The sequence below is a fragment of the Dromiciops gliroides genome, chromosome 1, assembly GCF_019393635.1.
Source record: "Dromiciops gliroides isolate mDroGli1 chromosome 1, mDroGli1.pri, whole genome shotgun sequence".
Taxonomy (NCBI): domain Eukaryota; kingdom Metazoa; phylum Chordata; class Mammalia; order Microbiotheria; family Microbiotheriidae; genus Dromiciops; species Dromiciops gliroides.
In genome coordinates, this window is record NC_057861.1 from 97,493,817 (window position 1) to 97,517,862 (window position 24,046).

Consider the following 24,046-nt stretch of genomic DNA (forward strand, 5'->3'; position numbering starts at 1 on the left):
AGCTTGAAGGACCTCCCCTTTTGGGGAGGGAGACAGGAAGTAGGAAGCTGAGGCTGCCTCTCTGGATCTCTCACTTTTCATTCAGGAACTGGTGTGTGGCAGGAGATGGAGAAACAGAGAGGGCCTCTTTTTGTTTGGGACTTCTGCTTGGTGGGAGACAGAGAAAGAGAGGAAAGTGGATAGAAAGTAGATAGACTTTTCTGGCATTATGGGATACCATGTGTTGTCTTTACTCTTTAATAATCCTTAAAAGCATAAACTCTTGCTGAATTTATCAGTAAATCTTAGCCCGTTCCCCCCCCCAAAAAAAAAAACTGGGGAGGGGGCAGATTAGGACCCACATTAGATTTTAAATATCACAAAGTGTGGTGCTAGAGCTACAAAGACAAAAGCAAGACAGTACCTATTCTCAAGCAGCTCATATCCTATCAGGCAAGATAACATGCAGTTATATAAAAATAGATACAAAGAAAAAATTTTGAAGCAATTGGGGTTAAATGACTTGCCCAGGGTCACACAGCTAGTAAATTTCCAAGGCTGGATTTCAACTCAGGTCTCACTCTAGAGCTGATGCTCTATCTACACTGCCACATTGCAATTTCTGATACAATGGAATTTTGAGGAGGAGAGAACCAACAGCTGGGGAGATCAGAAACATTTCTCCTGCACAAGATGATCTGTGAACTAAGGTATATGGGAAAGTAAGTATCCTATGGCCTAATTAGCAAGTACTTAGAAAGATAATAAAATTGGAGGGTTTATGGCAGAGAGTGGAGAATAATGGGGTGAGATGGGGGATGAAGCAGGGTCAGAGTCATCTGGGTCTGTGATTTCACAGATGTTGGTAATTCCCAGTGTGAAAACTCTCTCCACTGGTACACACTGGAAACTCTTAAATATAAAGTTTTGGTGAATTACCCATGGTCACACAACCAGAATGTGCCAGATGCAAGGCTTGGATACAAGTTTTTCTGACTCTACAATCAGGCCTTTATCCACTAGCTATATTGCCTTTAAGAAGATATTGACTAAATAGTTTACAAAGTGGCAAATTTTCAACATTAATTGTTAATACACAACAGTGACGTCACCAATTTAAGTACCTTAAATACCTCATTGACTGAATGTAACAAAAATTTCAAGTTCCTACAATATTTTATCTCTCAATTTTAACACCCCTACTTACTTTACAGGGATACTGTTTCTATTCTGCAGGTGAGGAAACAAGTTACAAATTAGAAAAGTTACAGAACCAGGCCCAGAGCCCAGGGTTCTAGATTCATGGTGCAATAATCTCTTCCTTCCTAACTCACAGAGTTATCAGAAGAAAGGTGCTTTGCAAAATGTTCATGTGTTCCATAACTGAGTTGTTCATGCTATTATTTCTACTATACACCATGTTGTCTCTCATGCAGCATGAGTATAATATTTTAAATGACTCTGGGGAATGTTCACTGTGAATGGGGTCATAAAGTTTGCATAAAGTAGATGAACTGAGGCAGGAGGAAAAGCATTAGACAGTCAGAATTTTCATTGGAAAATCATATCTATTTTTAACAACTCCCTGACAGGCACAAAAATAGCGTTAAGTTATTAAGAGAAACCACCAATGTTTTGAGCAAATTGCTAATGTTTCAAGGTCACTATCAAAGAGGGAAACCACATCCTCCCACAAGATGTCCCCTAGTGACTCCAGCTTTGGCTATCGCAGGTCAGCTTTCATGAAGAATCTGTTTTCTTATGAATAGGAGTACATCTAAAGAAGTACGTTTTTCTTCAGAATGTGCATCTAGTTATTTATTGCGCTAATTATAAACTGGCCAAGAGAAGGCCATGAACACAACATGGAAAACAGTATAGTGTATTGGCGGGGAAAGTGTAGAATTGAGAATTTGGAGACCCAAGTTTGTATGTCAACTCTGGCACTAGTTGTTACCAAGTCAAGTCAATTCACATCTGAAAGCCCGTTTTCTCACCCTTAAAATGAGAAGGTTGAATTATCACCTGATGATTTTTAAGATCTTCTTAAAGGGCAGCTAGGTAGTGCAGTGGATAGAACACTGGTCCTGGATTCAGGAGAACCTTGGTTCAAATCTGGCCTCGGACACTTGACACTAGCTGTGTAACCCTGGGCAAGTCACTTAACCGTCATTGCCCCACCCCCCCAAAAAAGATCTCTATTGCTGAAATTCTGTGTCCCATGTTCTAACATTCTGTATTCAAAGGTCCCTTCTGGCTCTAACATTCTATTTTCTAAGGCTCCTTCCAGCTTTCACATTCCATGTTCTATGTACTGATGTTCTACTTTGTGAGGCCCCTTCCAGGTCAACCTTCTAAATTTTATGCTTTTACATTCCACCTCTAACATTCTACAGTCTATGGTCCCTTCCAGCTTTAACTTTCCATGTTCTATATTCTAACTTTCTGTATATTGAGGCCCCTTCCAGCTCTCACATTCTATATTTTATGTTTTAATATATCAGTTCTAAGGCTTTACTCTGAAATCCCATCCAGCTCCGTAATGCCCTGATCTGTGTCCTAATCTTCTATGTCTTAAAGCCCTGTCCAATTCTATAAGTCTATGATTCTGTGTTTTTACGTGGGCTGAGGAAAAATTTGGCATAAAAAATTCCTGGGGAAGGGATATAAAGTGAATTTATTTAATCTTTGTGCTCTCACAGCCGTCATAAAACAACTCAGAATAGCTTCCATTTCAGAAAGCACTTCAAACCAACAGTCATTCCAGTTAAATTTAGCCCATGTTACTGTGGCATGATATTTAGAGTCCTCAGCTTTATAATTATCAAATCATACACTGTGAGACTCAACCCTAAAGGGACACCATCCCCGGGCAATGAAATTTGAGAGTAAGATACTTCACTTGCGGTCTGAGAAATGCTCTTTTCTGCACCATCTTTGCCTAAGGTTGGACACTGTTTCCACAAATCATACTCAGTAATACAAATAATCATCAGGATTAAGGTTTAAGACACAAGGTATCTTGACTTAAGGAAATCATTTGGCAAAATTTCTCCTGCTACTCTTGTGACTCAGATGGACAATGTGGGCGGCATACTGGTACAATAACAGTTGTCACCTTTTGTAAACAAAGCTGAGGCTCTAGCGGAGTAATCCAGAGCTTTGGATGAAAGTTACCTGTCAGGAGGGATAGCTAACACATTGGATAGGACAATCAGGGTCCAAAAGATAAACTGCACAAGTATAGAGGATAGGAGAGATATGACCAGATAAATAGATCATTTGAAAAAGGAACTTTAGCTGATCAGAAAGCTTAGCATTTCAGCACCATGACATGACTGAGCAGCTACATGATACAGTGGACAGAATGCTAGGCCTGGAGTCAGGACGACTCATCTTCTTGAATTCAAATCCAGTCTCAGACAATTACTAGCTGTGTGACCCAAGGAGATAATTCTTGGGAGGTCAGAATAATTTTCAAATTTTCTTCCAATAGTAAGATTATAGGATTCTAACCTGAATTCAACTACTTCTAAGTGCTCTTCTATATATTAAGGTCCTCTTAGTAACATTTTATGGTTTTTAGTTTCTTCCTTGCTCCATGCAAACACATTCTTTTTTGTTATTGTTTGAATTGTTTGTTTTGGGGCCAGATATAATTTTATGGATATTGGGAAGTCCTAGTGAGAAAATTCCTTCTATCACTAAAGAACGACATCTATAACTTTTATCTTAAAGAGTTTCCAGGGGTACTGAGAGGGTACAGACCCATAGTCACACAGTCAGCATCTGTCAGAATCAGAACTTAAACTAATAGTAATAATAATGATGGCTTGTATTTATATAGCATCTTAAGTTTTTCAAAGCATGTTACAAATATTATCTCTTTGAGTCTCACAATAACCCTGGGAGCTAGTTGCTTTTATTATTTCCATTCTATAGTTGAGGAAACTGAAGCAGACAGAGGTTAAATGACTTGCCCAGGGGCACATAGCTACTAAGTATCTAAGGCGGGATTTGAACCTGGGTCTTCCTGACTCATCCAGCACTTTAGCCACCAAGAGCATTCCTTCTCCTAAGGATTTTTTTTTAAATCTACACCTAGCTCATTTTGGAAGCTATGGCATCACTTAAATCCATTAAAGCAGGAAGACAGCATACCGATATCATAGAAGTCAGGAAGAGCAGTTGCCGGGATGTCCTCAAGCTGGGCTCTCCATGTAACATTCACTCCTAGGCGCTCCAAAGTCACACATTCCACCTTCACTGTAGAGTCATCACAGATAGGAAAGGAGGCAATATTTCCCTGAGTGTTCACCTAGACCAAGAAAAAGACCTTCAGGTTAAGAGGGTGACTTCTGTCTTTGTCACAACAATACTCATGACCCAGTGCAGTTTCAACTCATTTCTAGGTGGCTCAGTGGATAGAAAGAGCTGGCCCTAGAGTCATGAGGACCTTAATTCAAATCTCACCTCAGATACTTGCTAGCTGTTTGACCCTGGGCAAGTCACTTAACCCCAATTGCCTCAAATATATGGGGCCATCTCTAGTCATCCAGAGATATAGATATATAGATATAGATACACACACACACACACACACACACACACACACACACATATATGGGCAGGAAATCATTTGGCAAAATTTCTCCTGCTATTCTTGTATATATATATATATATATATATATATATATATATATATATATATATATATATATATATTGCCCAGATGGCTCTGGAGGAGAGAGTTAGGTTGGTGATCTTGCATAGTCCTCCCTCACTTAAATCCATTTCAGTGCAAGTCTTAAAATCACCCTGATGTCATGGTCCTCTTTGAGAATGAAGTACAGGGCAGCTAGGTTGCCCTAAAGTCAGGAGGACCTGAGTTCAAATCCGGCCTCAGACACTTGACACTTACTAGCTGTGTGACACTGGGCAAGTCACTTAGCCCCAACTGCCTCACCAAAAGGAAAAAGAAGAGAGAATGAAGAACAAATAATATCTACTCCTATTAATACATAAACATGTTACTCTAAAAGATTCTGTGATGATAGCAAATTATGTCCCTTATGTGTGATGATAAGTGGTAAATATCTCTCTATATCTAACAGAGAAAGTCTGCAGTTTCTTTGTTCTTTTCCACTGACCTTCACACTATGACTTAATTATGTGAAGGAGCATAGATTTAGAGGTAGAAAGGGTGTCAGAGGCCATCCAATCCTAGCCCCTTGTTTTATAGGTGAAGAAACTGAAGCCCAGGGAGGTAGATTAAGTGATGTATCCAAAGTCACAAGATGGCAGATGGTGGACGTGGCATTTGGACCTGGACTCCAGGATCATTGTTCTTTCCACCTCAACATTCTGCCTCAAGATAGAGGACTGAATCAATGGTATGGAGTACAATGTGGCACAATGGAAGCTAGGTCTTCTGATTCCTGGATGATCAAATTTTAAAGACATTAGGAAGCCTCCAGTCATGGAGAATAGCTGGTGCAAAGGATGGAGGTAGGAAATGCACATAGAAAAATAGTAATTAGTCCAAGATCACTGGACCATAAGGTGTGCCAAAAGGAAAAAAAAATAATGCAAGAAGGTGGGAAAAACATGGAGTGGTCAGGTTGTGAAGAGCTGAAATGCTTAACACAGAGGCTTAGATTTGATCCAAGGGGTAATAGGGCATCAAGGGAGTTTATTGAATAGGGAGCCTGACCTATGCTATAGAAAATCCCTTTGACAGCTATGTGGAGAGTGGACAGAGGAGAGGAGACACTTAAGACAGAGAAATCTTTTAGGAGGCTATTGCAACAGTCTTAGGGAGATGTAATGAGGGTCTGAACTTCATTAGGTTTAAAATTATATCTGAGATTTCATTGGTGCAGTGCCTGGTGCCCTAAGACATCAAGTGATAAGTCTAGAATCACACAGTCAGGCTTTGTTAGAAACATGAACCCAGGTCTTTAAGACTCCATGGTCAGCTCTCTGTTTTTCATATGGAATTTAAACTCTACTTTGTATTATATTTATCTCTCTGTACATTTTATCATCTTCCATTAGACTAAAAGCTCTTTGAGGACAAATTGTTCATTGTTTTGCAGTTATGCCTGACTACATGACCCCATTTGGGATTTTCTTGGTAAAGACAATGGCTTGCCATTTCCTTCTGCAGCTCATTTTAGAGAGGAGGAAACTGAGGCAAGTGACTTGCCCAAGGTCACACAACTAGAAAATGTCTGAGGCTGGATTTGAACTCTGGAAGACAAGTCTTCCTGACTCCAGGCCCAGCACTCTATCCATTGCAGCACCTAGATGCCCTTTGAGGACAGGGGACATGTCTTATTTAAAGCTTAAATAGCTTTAAACTGAACTAAAACTCTTAGAACATCTTGTGTTTTTATCTTATTCTCAGGGACAAGCACAGTACATTGTCCTTGAGATGGTAAAGAGTGAAGTCCAGACCAATGATTTCACAAGTATACGAAGCTATCCATGTAGAGAATCCCTCCACCGAAGCATATCACAATCTTAGAGATCTGCCTGGGCCACTGAAAAATTAAATGATTTATCCACGACATAGATAATGTGTCTGAGGGAGGACCTGAACCCAGCTCTTCCTGACTGCAAACTAGACCATCTAGCCACTGAATCATATTACCTTTAGTAACTATATGGTGGGTGCTTAATAAATTTTTTTTTAATATGCCTAGTACAGTGCCTGACACAGTAGGTGTTTTACAGAAGCTTGTTGAATTGGATGCATGAGTGCATGAATGCATGAATGCATGTATGTATGAATGGATCGATGGATGGATGAATGGATAGATGGATGGATGGAGTATGATTATTATTTGAGCTTACTTGCTTATTAGGGGGTAGCTGACCGCAGTGTATGGACCACTAGATAACACAAGTACAGCAATAAGAGAATTTAATAAAAGAGACTTAACTAGAGAATTCAGCCCTAGATTTCCAAGAGAGTGTGTATCTCCCACAACAGAGCAAAAATTCAGCTACAATTCAACACATGAAAACTTTAAACAGGAAAACAAATGATGTGGAAAGTTATTAGAGCATGTGGGCCCTGGAGGACAAACAGACAACAGAGACAGTAGATAATGAAAGATCCTAATTAGGGCCCAACCAGATGTTTTTTATTCTCTTCCTCAACTCCTGTCTGGCTTCACTGAATCCTGTATGTTTATGACTCTTGTAACTGCCCTGCTTGGGACCAGGGGACCAAGACAACATGTTCACTTTGTTTTGTTGTCTGGCTCTTAGTGTGCTGACCACATTTGACCTAACTTGCAGGCTTATTGGGAGGTAAGGGTTGTGCAAACCTTAAGTTTCTATGTAAGTGTGAATAACAGTATTAGTACTAGTGTTAGCAGTAGAGATTAAAAATGGATGGAGCACTTGTCTGGGAGTCAAGAAGAATTAGGATCAAATACCACCTGAGGTGCTTACTAGCTGGGTAATCCAAGGCTGGTCAGCTTCTCTCAACCTCACTTTTATCAGCTATAAAATGAGAACAATGATGTGATATACCTCACAGAGCTATTGTAAAGCTCAAGTGAGATCATATATGTGAAGCACTATAATAAATCTGATATAATTACTATTTCTTATATGAATCTTTGGAGTAAACTCTCAGAACTCACAACATGATCACTCCAAAAAAACCTCCAAATAATGCCATAAGACAATTTCTGGAGCAGCAAAACCCACAAAAGATCGTTTTTCCAGACAAAGATCGCTTAGGTCAGCAGGAGGGGCCTGCTGTGCCTGGGCAGGAGTAGAGCCCAACGCCACAGTCACACTGACACAGATCCAGTCCCAGGCAGTCCTAGCCAGGGAAAGATATACCCAGAGACTCTGAATCAGCTACAGCGCCAGTGTCATCTGGAACAAAGCTCTCAATCTGGTGAGAGGGCTAAGTGGTTGGCAGGGGGGAGATTACAGGGGTCTTTGCTGGTGCTGAGGTGGAACTTGGGTTTTTCACACCTGCTGGGAACCAGGAAGTTAGCTTAAGTGGCAGTGGCCCAGAGTGGAGAGGGGCACAAGCTCATCAGAGCTAACAACCAGAAAACACAAAGTTTTGCTGTCTGGTTAATTAGCAAGTTGCCCTGTGGTTATCTATGGACCAGGGAACAGGCCAGGGAATGAAGAACCTGCCCCTCCTTAAATCATACCACCTGGGGCTCCCTGAAGCTTGGGACAGTGCAGCCTGGAAACAGTGCCCCACTTTGAGGAGTTAAAAGTCAAGTAAAAGATAGGCAAGATGAGCAGACAGAGAAAGGTGAGAACCATAGAAAGTTTCTTTAGTGACAAGAAAGATCGAGGTGCACCCTCAGAAGAGGATAGCAACATCAGGGCTCCTACAACCAAAGTTTCCAAGAAAAATATGAATTGTCCTCAGGCCATAGAGGTGCTCAAAAAGGGCTTTGAAGATAAAGTAAGAGATGTAGAGGAAAAAATGGAAAGAGAAATGAGAGTGATGCAGGATGGTCATGAAAAAAAGTCAATAGCTTGAAAAGCCAAATTGGCCAAATGGAAAAGGAGGTACAAAGGCTCTTTGAAGAAAATCATTACTTAAAAATTAGGAATGAGCAAATAGAAGTTAATGCTTCATAAGAAATCAAGACACGGGGCAACTAGGTGGTGCAGTGGATAGAACACTGGCCCTGGATTCAGGAAGACATAAATTCAAATCCGGCCTCAGACACTTAACACTTACTACTTGTGTGACCCTGGGCAAGTCACTTAACCCAAATTGTCCCGCAAAAACAAAAAACAAAACAAAAAAAGGGGCAGCTAGGTGGTGCAGTGGATGGAACACTGGCCCTGGAGTTAGGAGTACCTGAGTTTGGATCCAGCCTCAGACACTTAACACTTACTAGCTGTGTGACCCTGGGCAAGTCACTTGACCCCAATTGCCTCACTAAAAAAAAAAAGAAATAAAGAAATAAAGACAATAAAACAAATATAAATGAATAAAAAATAGAGGGCAATGTGAAATATCTCCTTAGAAAAACAGCTGACCTGGAAAATAGATCCAGCAGAGATAATTTGAAAATTATTGGACTGCCTGAAAATCATGATCAAGGAAAGACCTTATACATCATCTTCCAGGAATTTGTCAGGGAAAATTGCCCTGATTTTCTAGAAGCAGAAGGCAAAATAGAAATTGAAAGAATTCACCAATCACCTCCTGAAAGAGATCCCAAAAGGAAAACTCCCAGGAATACCATTGCCAAATTCCAGAGTTCCCAGGTCAAGGATAAAATATTTCAAGTAGCCAGAAAGAAACAATTCAGGTACTGTGGTGCCACAGTCAGGATAGCACAAGATCTAGCAACTTCTACATTAAAGGATCAGAGGGCATGGAATATGATATTCCAGAGGGCAAAGGAATTGGGATTACAACCAAAAATCACCTATCTAGCAAAACTGAGTATACTCTTTCAGGAGGAAAAATGGGACTTCAATAAAAAAGAGGACTTTCAGGTATTTGTGGTGAAAAGACCTGAACTGAATAGAAAATTTGACTTTCAAATACAACACCCTAGAGAAGCATAAAAAGGTAAACAGGAAAAAGAAATGAAGAAGGATGTTAAAATGTTAAACTATTTACATTCTTACATGGGAAGATGATACATCTAACTCATAAGAACTTTCTCAGTATTAGGGCAGATGACAGAAATAAATTTAGACAGAGGGCACAGGTGGGAATTCATTATGAAGGAATTATATCTTTAAAGTATTCATTTTTTGTTTAGCTTTTTTTGTGGGGTGGTTGCAGTTGGGTGGCATGCCTGGGGTTGTGCAGTGGGTGACTGTGTTATGTCTGAGACTGGATTGGGGCTCAGGTCCCCCTGGGTCCAGGGTGGGTACTTTATCCACTGTGTCACCTAGTTGCCCCATGATGACATCTTAAGGCTAAAACTGAGGGGTGAGAGGAATACCCTTGGGGAGGGGAAAGAGGATAGGTAGAATGGAGTGAAATCTCACATGAAAGAAACAAGAAAGGGCTTATGGAGTGGATGGAGAGATGGGGGAAGAATAGGTTAGTAAATGAACCTTATAAGAATAGGCTCAAAGACTTTAATCTCATCAGAGTTGGTTCAAGGAGTGAGCAATATGCACACTCAATTTGTTGGAGTAATCTATCTAACCCTGTAGGAAAGTAGGAGGGGAAAGGGATAAGGAGGGAGAGGTAAAAAAAGGAGGGCAAATTGGGGGAGTGGGCAGTCAGAAGCAAATCCCTTTTGAGGAGGAATAGGGTGAAAGAAGATAGAAAATAGGGTAAATATCATGGGGAAGGGAATAGGATGGAGGAAAACAACAATAGTAAGTGTGAAAAAAGAGAAAAGGAAAAAATGTACAAAAAATATTTATAGCAACTCTTTGTGATGGCTAAGAATTGGATATTGAAGGAATGTGAATCAATTGAAGAATGACTGAACAAGCCATGGTATATGATTGTAAAGGAATTTTATTGTGCTATAGGAAATGATAAGCAGGATGATTTCAGGAAAACCTGGAAAGACTCATATGAACTGATGTATAGTGAAGTGAGCAGAACCAGAACATTGTGCACAGTGACAGCATTATAGTTCTATGAACAATTATGAATGACTTAACTACTCTCAGCAATACAATGATCCAAGACAATCCCGAAGGATTGATGACAAAGCATAGTATCCACCTCCAGAGAAAGAACTGATATTGATTGAACACAGACTGAAACACGGTATTGTGGGGACCAATTTTTCAACAGTATTTTGCACTTTCTCTTTTTTTTTTACTTGAGTCTTTTTATGTAAAATGACTAATACGGTAATGTTTTACAAAATTGCACATGTATGACCTATACTGATTGCTTGCAATCTTGGGGACTTGGGAGGGTAGGGAGGGAGGAAATGAGAGAGTGATAGAATTTGGAACTCAAAACTTTAAATAAATAAATATATGAATCTTTGAAAGGCTGTATGGCATAGAGGGTAGAATTTGGAGTCAGAAAAACCTGAACTCAAAGCCTGTCACTGACATGTACAACATAGTCATGGGCAAGTTACTCAGTTTCACTGTGACCCAGTCAACTATGCTGATGGCCTACAATGGTAGAGAGAGCTTTCATACCTGGAAGATCCTTAACAAATGAAATCATAGGTTTCTATCACATATATGCATATATATGTAATACCCATTATCCTTGCTATCAGTTATATAGCACCTACTATAAATATATGTTAGTCTCTAGACATAGACACACATATACATGGATCTGTGTGTATACCTATATTTGCTATATGTACACATATATATTCATACATATGTTGTTGTCATATTTGTTTTGGGCAGGATAAGATTTCATCAAGTCACAGAGGGAACTGGCTTGTGATGTAAATTTAGCCATGACTGACAGTACCCATTCTGCCCCATCACCAGTAGGGAACAGTACTGAGCTGATAATGCAGGTTATGATAACAGTGACATCTGTAGGGAGTACCCCTTTAACAGGACTTGAAGAAATAGTAATAGTGGATAGATAGATGATAGATAGATAGATAGATAGATAGATGATAGATTGGTGCATACATACACACATGTACACATACATACACATATATACACATTTATGCTCTCTTGGTGTGTATAGATTGTTATATATGCTATATATATTTTGGTTTATTATATATGGTAAGAACTTAGATATATACAAATATTCACACATATACACATGTATACAATGTGTATATACACTTATGTATGTAACACGTATATAATATACATGTTATATATATTTATATATACACATGTTTATATATCCATATATTAATATATATCTTTCATATTTTCCTTCATTCCTTCTTTTCCTTTCTTTCTTTACCTCCCTCCCTCCCTCTCTCCTTTCTTTCCTTCCTTCCTATTTATCTTTAGCCAGAGAAAGAGAAAAATAGGTTTCCAGGTAGGGCCTGTTCATGAGCAAATGGGGAAATGCTCAAGATGTTATAGTATAGTTATCTTGCTGTGAGGTCCAAAATGTACTAATTACTCTGAGCACTTACAAAGTTTTAAATCAAATTATACCCTTTTATAATATTGTCTGTTTATAATAATGAAATACCCCCAGTTTTAATACACTTTAAAGTTACAAAGTGTTTGCCTCACAACACCCCTGTGAGTTTGGTAGTATTATAATCGTTCCCATTTTACAGATGAATAAGTTAAAGTCTCAGAAGTGAATTGTCCTGGGTCACATGTCTGGTAAATGTCTAGGTTAGGATGTGAAGCCACATTTCCTAACTGCTAGACCAGCGCTGTTTCCATTATCCAGGCTACCTTTTAATTGGATAAGGTGGTTTGTTTCTTTTTCCTCCCTCAATGCCCTCAAAAACATCCTCTTGGTAATCACCAAGTCATGGACCTCGAGTCATGGAAATTTTTCAGTTTCCACTTGAAAAAATTTTGGCTTTCCAATGTGAATGGTGTCAGTGGGTTAATTGGTTACATAACACTCTTTGCCTGAAGGGTCCATCTCACCAGCTGAGGACCTTTCCCCACACTAAGTTCTCATTCTTGCTCAGGCATGGGAAATACCTGAATCTGACAGAAGCCGCGGGCCTTTAGTTCATCCAGGATGAAACTCTGGAAAGCCTGGAATAAGCCAGAGTAGTCAGCACTGCACATCTTCCCTTGGGGAAGCTGAAGATGGAATTGTACTTGGGTTTGCACAATCTGCAACAACTGGAGCTCTGTAAGAACATCAGAAGGCACAATCCATTAGCATTGTAACTCGTGATTTTTTTGCTCTGTTGAAAGAACTTTCATTACCTTGAAAACTAAGAGAAGGATAAGAAAAGTATAGGATGACCAGATCCGGAAGGGCTACAACCTGCCTTGGTAGAAAGAAGTCCCACACCAAAGACGATGAGGGAATTTTAGGCAATTCCCTATAGGCATCATTCTAAGGAAGAGAGAAGATATTGGGAGGACTTGATAGCTGTTTTCAAGTATTTAAAGGGGGGTTCTTTAGGAAAAGGTATCAGAGTTGTGCTTGGTCCCAGAGAGCAAAATTAGTAATCACGGGTGGGATTTACAGGAAAATAGACCTAAGAGGGCTATTACTTCCTAACAGTTAGAGTTGCCCAATAGTGAAATAGGCTGACTTCAAAGTTAGTGACTTTCCATTGCTAGGGGTCTCCAAGTAGAGGCTGATTGACCAGTTCTCAAACATGTTATCCAAGGAATTGTTGCTCTTTCAGCTCCATGATTTCTGAGACTCTCATCCTGCCTGATTCTTATCAATGTTCCCATAAATCAGCCCCTCCCTCAGGTGAGATACTAAGAGGAAGAATAATGGTCCTTGCCCCCAAGGAGGTTATTATCTGATAGAGGGAATAAGACTTGTGCAGAAACAGTAAAGGAATAAAAGAAAATCTAGGTGCACACAAGAAGTACAAATGTGGTCAACCAACCATTCGCCTGAGCTTCCCTACTTCTCTATATTTTGTGCCCTCACAGATCTGTATTGTGATAGTAGGTTTTCTTGCCAATTTCAGAGTTAAAAGAAACCTCAGAGGTCATCTAGCCCAATCCCCTCTCCCCCAAAAGGGAATCCCCTCACAATATCCTCAAGAAGTGGTCACCTAGACTTTATCTGAAGAGTTCCAGTGAGGGAGAACCTACTGCTTCCCAAGGAAGTCCATTCCTTTTTGGGATGACTCTAATTGTTAGAATGTTTTTGCTAACATTGAGCCTAAATTACCTTCTTTGCAACTCGTTTTGGCTATTTCTGTCCTGTGGGGCCAAATAGAGTAAATCTAATCTCTTACATGTGATAGCACTACCATTGCGGCAGTGATGCTACTCAAGGGGAACAGATGGGAAAATATAAGAATGAAGAGCTGTCCTCACAAGCTCTGGGAAGAAGCACTCCTCATATCCTCAGTCAGAGGCTGCAGGATACAGATTGATCCTGGCCATCCTATGTCCATGAGTGCCAATGGGTGTGCACGTGTGTGTGTGTGTGCGCGCGCGCGCGCGCAGTAGAAAGGAGTTCTAAATGAGAAATTTTGAGTAATCATGAAGTGGCCCTCAAAGATGACAATTCTCTGGAGGTACATATTGCTGAAGAATTAACAAAGTGATTTGATCCTACAAATAAACACTCCCATCCACCCTATGGAACATCTGGAGCTCATCTGGAATAAGGCATTCCACTAGAGCCCTCCAGTTTGTAGCTTGGGCATTTCTTTGATTACCAAAAAAGTCTGTGTTGAGTTTTCAAATTAAATGCATACCCCAAAATGTTACATTCACAAAAACCATATGTTTAGTTATTATCCTTCATTCTGGAAGAGGACTAAAATGACATCACTGTGTTGGAGTCAAGGTACAGCTTGTCCAACTGTGGCTGATCAGACCAATACAATCTCAGGAGGCTCTACCACAAGTCGGGCACGAATAGTCCACATGAACATTTGGAATGGAAATGTCTCTGAATTTGTACATCTCACGTTTCTTTTGAGCTACTGCAATTCTGCTTCACACACAAGAGTATAGCTCCTTCTTTGATGCAGGCATGCCATGCAGGATGGTTCTATGCCAGTGTCTCCCATGTCATGCAATAGATTCCAAAGTACTTTGGAGAGACCTTGAGAGTGTCATTATATCACTTCTTCCAGAGTCAATGGCTTCAGCTTTGATTGATGATGGTATGTTGAGAACAATATGGAAGTGTACATCTTTCCAGGGTCATGGCCTTATCACTAATCAATGTGGCTCCATCAACACTAAGTAGTTGAGATGCAACATAGGTCTTTGGCCCATAAATAACCTTCAGGGCATTATAAAAACTCTTTGGATTATTATTATCAGTATAAAACTAAATTTCATCTGCCTTCTCACTGAGCCAAGAGTCCTGCCTCTCTCTAAGCTTCATTTGGACTTAACTTCTGATGAAGCTAAATACTGCCTTCTCAGAGACAGATGAACTATCCTGCTGGTAAACCCTGTGAAGGTCCTTTTTTCATTTAGCAAATTCTGAATTTCTTCATCATTTTTGTCAAATCAATCTTATTGTATGCTGGTGTTCTGGCCCAGATGAGTAAATGCAGAGCTGCACACCTAATCTCTGAAAGCCGCACACTCCTTTTCTACTTCACTATTGCCAACCATGTGTCAACTCAGCTTTCTATCCAAGTTAACAACAAACTGTTACTGCTTGGAAAAGCACTCTAAGCTGTTGACATTAAATTTTCTGTAGTCATCTTGCCTAGGGGGCAACTGCTTTTGTTGAATGTGAATATTTACTTTGGAGAGGATAAATCTACAATCAGTCCACCACTCTGGGCCACACATCACCTCCATCACCCTCATATCCTGTTTGTCCCTTCTCCTTAAAATGACATAATCTCCTAAATATCAATGTTTACTGTGAGGATGCTTCCATGAAGTTTTATCGTGTTTAGCTAAGTAGAAGACAATGTTGGTGATGAGAAGGTCATGAGATGCACAAGTCTTCAGTACTAAGTGACAGTTGCTATTACTGTTTCTAATGCCATTCCTTCCAAGGACTTCTTGCCATATCTGATAGTCTGTGCCTACTCTAGCATTAAAGTAACCCAGATTAATAAGCTGTCCTCTCTCAGCACATTGTTGAGGAGGGTCTCTAGATCTTCATAAAATTTTTCTTTTATCTCATCTGGGTTTGGTGGTGCAATGGCACTTTCTTGCAAGTGGCAATCACATTGTCATGAGCCCGTTGTTCACTCCTTTTGGTAGATGAAAAGCTTATTGACTAGATTAGTTTTGATTGAAAAACCTATACTAGCTTTATGGTGCTCCCCATCACTGTGGCCACTCCAGAAAAATGTATATCCAACTCTGATTTCAGTAAGCTAGCCCTCATTTGCCAGGCTTGTTTCACTCAGGGCTGCCATTTGGATGCATTCTCTTACAAGAACTGTTCGTCTTTCAAGTCTACTGGATTTCATGGTATCCATAAGCAAGCATGCATTCTATGGACTGATAGTTAGTGGAATCATCTTTGCATAAGTTTTTGTACATTTTTAAAATTTGGATTATGGGGTAGGATCCCTTCCTGCCTCAGTAAGTAGACCTGAGTTGGGTGAAGCAGACAATTTTTAGGTCACCTTTTCTAGCCCCTTCCTCATGCCAAGAGGTGAGCAGTGTGGTCCATTGAAAAGGCTGCTCAGACACCCAAGGGGCTACCAAATCCTATTGTTGCTTTGGTCCAGTGAGAAGATGACCCTATGGCCTGGGCTACCCGTATGCAAGGTTGTGACTACAGCTCCCAGTGTATCCACACCTGCTGCTTCATCATTTGCCTGTCACCACAGGACTTTGGGGTAGGTAAAAGTGATCAAATGGAATGGGTTATATCTTTTGATTTGCACATCATTTGGACTGAAGTGGGAAAGAGTTGTACAAAATCATCAGCTTCACTCTCTCTTTCAGAATCATCAAAATCCAATAACAAGACAAAAGTCAAGGTGACTGCTCAGGAAGCAGTGGACAACCATACCGTCTTCAACATCTATCCAAGCTCTAAGCACTCCGCAGGGCCTGCTTCAGCCACCTTCAAGGCCATTGGAACCAATTCTTCTCATCCATACATTCCACTGGGGAAAGTCATCACATGCTTGGGGTAGACACCTCCCTAACTCAGCGAAGGGTCTGAGACCCCTCTGTTACTCTCAAACTGGTTTATCTCATTTGCTGAAATGGTTTACTGGGGTGTGGCCACTGCACAGCTTCTTAGAACCACAGATGAGATTCAGGTGGATCAGGTGGACACCAAAGGTAGAAGGCAGCCCTGAAAAGGGTTTGGCAGTCCTCACAACAGAGATACTAGTCTTCCCTGAACACACCCTATACCTATAGAAGAAATAAATACTTCCATTCCACCCAGTGGAACATCTGGAGCTCATCTGGAATAAGGCATTCCTCTAGAGCCCTCCAGTTTGTAGCTTGGACATTTCTTTGAAAACCAAAAAAAAATCTATGTTGAGTTTTCAAATTAAATACATACCCAAGCATATTACATTCATAAAAATCATAGAGTACCTATGGGAACACCACATGACTGAGTAATAAAGAGAGACCAGTTCCATATCTACTTACTCTGACAAGCCTGGGGCAAAGGAGACTCTGAAATCCAACGCTGATTTTCTACATTGCATCTAAATGGCCCACGAGGCAAAGCAATGTGATAGCCTTGGCGACATATAAGCTGGCATTGCTGAACAGCCTGTCCTTGTTCAGTGCCCTTCTCACAAAGAATGACTCCATGGACTACATCAGAGGCTCTAAAGGGCAGTAGACACTGAGGACCTAGGAGGAATAGGAGATAAATGATATTTGGAATTCTTGAGTATTAATATGTGCAAGATATATATGAAAGATATATATTGCCCAGATTACAGCATGCAATTTCAAGATAGCCCCTTGAACATATAACTTGGGTAGGCTTTGGGAATGGATGATGAGCTGGGTTTAGGATTTAGGAGGAGGAAGAAAAAGAGAGAGGATGAAAGGCTGGATTGCATTTGGGAAATTATACAGTACTTCAATGATTCCAAGCTGCTGGCTGACACAAAAATCCATCTCTTTAACATTAAATGTTCTGCTAGTGATGCTATAGGGCTAAGAATCATAGAACACCATAAATTTGAAAGAGTTCCATTCATCGGTTACACAAAAGACAATGGAAAGACATACAGGGAACAGAAATAGTCTGCAACATATGGCCAACAATGACTCATGCAAGAGGCATAGCATAAAAGTCCCTGGAGAGACATAAGGAGGAAGGAGACCTCTGGATTTGGAAACAGGAAGACCTGTGTCCAGATCCTGCCTTGAGCCCTTGGTGCATGACAATGGACAAGTCAGTCAACCTGTTTGAGTGGTTTTCCTAACTATAAAATGAGGAGGAGGATAATATCTGTGGCATTATACTAGGCAGCATGGTGTAGTGGATAATAATTTAATTAGGATTTGCATTGTACTTTAAAACTTGCTTTACAAATATTATCTGATTTTATCCTTCATAACATCCTGGGAGGTATGTTCTATATTTTACAGCTGAAGAAATAGGCAGACAGGGTTAAGTAATTTGTCCAGGGTCACATAGCTAGTTAAATATTTGAGTTTGGATTTGAACTCAGGTCCAGACCTTTATCCACTAGCTGAGATCATAGGTTCGTCCAAGTAATCTAAGTAACTTGAATGCAGCTCAGGTAAATGTGGACTCAGAAACTGACCCTGAAGAAAAATCTGCTTAGGTATTAAGTTTGTGGCCATAAGCCAGTGATACTCTTCAGTGAAGAAGGTGGAGCCTTCCTCACTTATCATCTTCTGTGTTGTATCATAGTTATTTGTGCATTTGCCCTACTCCCTCCTTGCCATTAGATTGTAAACTCCTTGAAAATAACAATCATACCATCTTTGTATTCCTCAGCTCACTCTTCCTCCCTTTCCAATGAGTAGCACAAGACCTTGTACAAAGTACTTAATTACCATAAGTAGAATTATCAAAACTCTAACAAATCAATAATCATTAATCATTATAGGTGGGGGGGAGTGGATAAAGCACCGACTCTAGATTCAGGAGGACCTGAATTCAAATTCTGCCTCAGACACTTGACACTTACTAGCTGTGTGACCCTGGGTAAGTCACTTAACTCTCATTGCCCTGGGGGGAAAAAGACAGTATAAGGGAATTTTAGGGGGAAACTAGGTGATGCAGTGGATAGAGCCCTGGCCCTGGAATCAGGAGGACCTGAGTTTAAATCCAGTCTCAGACATGACACTTGACACTTACTAGCTGTGTGACCCTGGGCAAGTCACTTAACCCCAATTGCCTCACCAAAATAATAATAATGAATCATTATAGACATACATCCTCCCTTGGGTTTCATAGTACCTTGGGGAGGGGAGGGAGGAAAAGAAGGGGTAACAAGTGCTGATGGAGATCCAGGACTATCCTTTCACAGATATGGAGGAGAGCTTCCAGTGTGAATTGATGCCTTTAACATAAAGTCTAATCAATTTGCCTAGGGCTCTCAGAGCTTGAGTGACTTGCCCATGGCCACACAAATAATATCTTCAGAGACAGGACTTGAATTCAGCTCTTCTTTACTCTATCCACTGCCTCATGCTGTTTCTCATGGCTATCACATCACTTTATAAATAATGCCACATCTCTCACTTACCAACTAGACAAAATCAGTATCTGGTACTGCTTCCATGCCTTCAGTAACTTTTTTTTCCCCCAATGCCTGCAATGCTCTTCTTCTCACCTCTGCAAATGGAAAGCCTACCTACCTGTAAAAGCACAGATCAAAGGCTACCTCTTCTATAAAGCTTTCTATGATCTTTCTATACCAGAGGTTCTTAGCCTAGAATCAACATACCTCCAAGGAACTCCATAAACTTGGATGGGGAATAACAGTTAACCTCTAACTAAAACCTCCCTCAGTGATGAATGTGGGCAGCAAACATTATTTTGAGGAATGATCCATAGGCTTGGCCAGACTCCCATATGGATCCATGGTATAAAAGAGATTAAGAAGCCCTGTGTAGAGACTGCAGAAGTCACCTCTACCTCCTCTGAAAGGCTCTAACACTTTACTTTTCCACCTTAGATAACGGGAGTTGATGTCTAATTTCCTCTCCAAACAACAAGCTCCGAAGGATAAGAGCAAGGACCATCTCGTTTATCTCTGGAAGCAACCGGAATGAAGCATTGTACGGAGCAATTGCTCAAGATCTATTCATTGCATCACACTGAGTTTTCCTCTTGTCCAATGAGAAATATGGACTAGATCCCAGGAAGACCGTTCTAGAGCTGGAAAGGATCTCAGCAGTAACCTTGGCCAACCTCTTCCTTCTACAGATGAGGAAACTATCTCAGAGATTGAGTGAGTGGTCCAAGATCACACATCTCAGAAACATCAGAGATAGGATGTTCTCCCACATTATGTCAAAGTACTTAAAGGATCTATGGTTACCCCAGTTGTAGGCATTTCCTCCAGAAATGCAGATCACAGCCACTTTACCACTTGGTAGGCACTATTTAAGGGCTTCTGTATCCAAAATCCCTCTGAAGACAGCCTAGTGAGGAGCCCCTTTGAACTCAACCAGGCTTGTCACCAAATGACCAAAATAAACTATGTGGCTAGAGGCCCATGCACAAAGTGAGACTAGTTTGGTGGCATCATCTGGGGCTTGTGGTCCTCTGCTACACAGTACAACCTCTGAGAACCCAGCATTACAACTGTACCATCATGGGGCATTGGAATAGGACTTGAGTGGAGAATTATTGGGGAAAGGGTCAATGGATTCTTCTTTACTGAAGAAAAAAATCAATTCTTTTCACCTCAGCTTCAATGAAGACTTAACAGCCTCATATTTTACAGGGGAACAAAGGAGACTACAGTGAATAAGGTCTCTGGGGGGGGGGGTAACTTTCTTTTCCCCTTGGATTAACAGTGTAGCCAACACCATAAAATGGTAGGGTTAAGTTAAATGACCCCTGAAGTTATTTTCCACCTCAAAAGTGATTCTAGATAAATAAAACAATGTATATGAAATCCATTGGAAACAGATGTCTTCTATAAAGCAGTCTCAACAGATGGGAATCCATCAAGCTGGAAAGGCTTCGTACAAAACCCTGTGAGAATTAATTCTCCATTGCCTACCCAATAAAATCTGAACTCCTTCAAGGCCATCCACATGTCACCTACCTACCTTTCCTGCTTTATTTCACACTAATAACACACCAACACACACATACATACACACACACATTAAATGCTTACCAAACCATTAGCAGTCCCCAATAGATGTACTATGCTTTCATATCTATAAACCTCTGCTTATTCTTTTTCCTCATTTCTAAAATTCCTTCTCCACCTATTTTGCTTACTAAAGTTCTACCCATTCTGCATAACCTAGCTCATATGCCATCTCCTTTGTGAAGCCTCAAATACTCTTTTTTCCTCCTACAGTCTCTCATCAAACTTTGTGGCATTTTTTTGGTGTTATCATTATAACCCTGCACTAAACTTTATGCTTCAAGAGGGCAGGTATGACCTGTCTTCTTTGAATCTCTCCCAACACCTGCCACAGTTCTCTGCACATTTCGTGGTATTAACTTTACAAATGTTTATTGAATTTGAGAGGACTTGCTCAAGATCACACATGTAATCAGCAGCAAACTAGGGGCTTGAACCTGTTTCTTGACCCCCTTCTCTGCATCTCCCCCACTCCATCTTCTTTTCTTTCTACTTCAACAGGAAGCCTTTGAGGAATATATACTAAGACATGTAGCGTGCATGAACTCTCTCAGATGACTGGAGGAAAGGTAGAACAAAGAAGCCATACATCACTGTTTCTGGGTGTTAACCCAGGCTCAACCACCATAACGGTGTGACCTTAGGCAAATCACTTCTTCTATAAAAATGGTATACACAACACATGCCCTGCCTACCTTGCAGGCTTATTGGGAGGATCAAATGAGTTAAGCATGGGAAGGCATGTTAAAACTGTAATGTGTCATATAAATATCACCTCTCTTTTTTCTGTCCACCATATTGCTTTTGCTTATAAAACCTTCTGTGTGTGAGATAAGCGGGGAGAGAGACAGAGACACACAGAGAGATAGAAAGAGATAGACAGAAAGAGAGAGAGAGAGAGAGAGAGAGAGAGAGAGAGAGAGAGAGAGAGAGAGAGAGAATGAGAATTAGTTTGTAAATCTGTTTTCTCTAGATTCCCAGTCTGGAATGAGAATAATGAATGTTTTGAATTAGCTGTCAAGGGATTTGCCACATGAATTTACAAATATTACATAAGATGTTGGCACCTTTGCTGCCAGCACTCACAATTTCATCCACACTCGCATGTTGCCAAGCAAGTATGTCCTTCAGCCTATTTCACTGGTGCCATTGAAGTCCCTTCAGTTGTAAATCATGCCTGGGAGAAGGCTAAAAGAATCACAGACTCTCAGAGCTGAAAGGAGCATCAGAGGGCATCGCAGCCCAACCTCTGATGACAGATTGGACTGGGTGACTTGTAAGATCACTTTCAGTTCAGACCCTCTGTGACTCTATACCCCTCCCCAACATTCAGTTCAACAATTCAAGTTAACAACCATTGATTAAGTCACTTTCAGTACACAATGATGGCACCAAAGAAACAAAAATAAAAGTGAATCAGCCCCTGCCCTCAAGGGACTTATATTCTAGAAGGCTCCACCATATATACATGTGAAGAGATGGAAATATATCAAATATAATTTCAAGGGAGAGACAGAGACAGAGACAGAGAGACAGAGAGAGAGCATTAACTGGCATCATGAGAATTCTCCCACAGGAGGTGGTATTTGAGTTGTTCTTTGAAAAAAGTCAGGATTCTATAAGACAGATGGTAGGGAGGTGATAAATTCTTGACAAAGTCCAATGAAAGACTTCTTATGATTAACAACTCTACCTCCTGCAGTAGCTCATACCTCTTTTGACCAGCTCTATTTGCTATGGAAGCCTTGCCTTATATTAAGCTCAAACGTCCCTCTGTTACTTCCATTCCTTGTTCCTAATTCTGCCTTCTGGAGTCAAAGAGCATTGATCCAACACCTTATATCCCTTCTTCCTCTAAGGAGTTCTCTTGTCCAGGCTAAGCACCCTCAATTCCTAAAACTGGTTCTCATATGGCTTTAATACAATTATATGATTAATTGGATTCCTCAGATGTTAAGGGGACACAGAGAAAGAGACTTGGAGGAAAGGCAAGAACAGTAGGAGCCTACCTAGCCTTGCCACCACCTTGCTGTGTGACTTTAGGCAACCTTTTCTGGGTCTCAGTTTACCCATCTGTAAACTGAAAGAGAATTACAAAGGCTCTTTCCAGCACTAATAGGCTTATGAGGAAAACATCTGTGGAAACTATTCTGGTGAAAACCCTCATTGTATCCACCGTGCAGAACAGAGCGACATGTGTACACTTGGCAACTGTCCCCACTAACACTGAACCACAGACCTGTCCTGATCCCTTACTGTGACAAATTCCACAGCTTGTGAATGACTTTTCCTGTTTCCTGCTTGCCTGATCAGGATGCATGAGAAATTAGGACAAGGACAGGAATGTCAGGTCAAATAAGATCATAGAACTTATACCCCAAGTCCAGGAACAATAATGTCTTACATGGGTACAATGTAATTTGTTTTACAAAGCTCTTCTACTCCTACCACATCTCTGCTGAAGGATCCTAGCATTTAAGAGCCAGTAGAGACATGATAAATCATCTGGTCCAACACCTTCATGTTAGAGATAGGACAACTGAGGTCCAGTGTTTAAGTGACTAGTTTAGTCAGTAAGTCAACAACTTACTATGTGCTAGCCACTGTTCTGTAGGCACAAAGCTAGGATGCAAATCCCAAACAAATGAATGGTAAAACTGAAATAAAGAACCCAGACCTCCTAACTTTCAACCCAAAACACTTTCTGGAACCCTATATCTACAGTAGCTTTTATTAATCATATAGAAGAAGGCAAACTAGCAGACACACCATCTAATGATAACTAATAATAACTAATCAGTAACAAAATTAATAACTATTAATAATAATTAATGATAACTAATGCTAATTTACATGTATAAAGCATCTTGCAGTTTATAAAGTGTTTTCCATTTCCATTTCCATTACAATGACTTCACAAAATAAACAGGATAAGCACTGTTATTCCAGATTTACAGATGAGGAAACTGAAGATGGAATGCCCAATACCACATCCAATTTATTACCTAGTGATAGAGCTAAAACTAGTAAGGTCTCTAGTCTCCTAGTTCAAAGCTCTTTCTATCATACCATGTCTCTAATAATGTGTCTTCCTTCCCCAACATGGTGAAAAGTTGATAATGTGAGTTTATGCTTCTTACTCCTCCATCATCTGTTCCACTGCACATATGCCCAGAATGGATAAGTTTGGTGGGTTCTTCTCAGATCTGCAGCACAATCTCATTGACAATGAAATTCAAAGGAAC

General features: G+C 40.4%; 1 protein-coding gene across 1 annotated transcript in view; it reads right to left on the minus strand.

The window, feature by feature from the left end:
* Positions 1-24,046, minus strand: part of TG (thyroglobulin) — a 395,662-nt gene that overhangs the window by 313,978 nt on the left and 57,638 nt on the right. Inside the window, 3 exon segments of the mRNA XM_043991635.1 lie at positions 4,141-4,297; positions 12,580-12,734; positions 17,128-17,337. Of these exon segments, the coding sequence (XP_043847570.1) occupies positions 4,141-4,297; positions 12,580-12,734; positions 17,128-17,337 (522 nt within the window).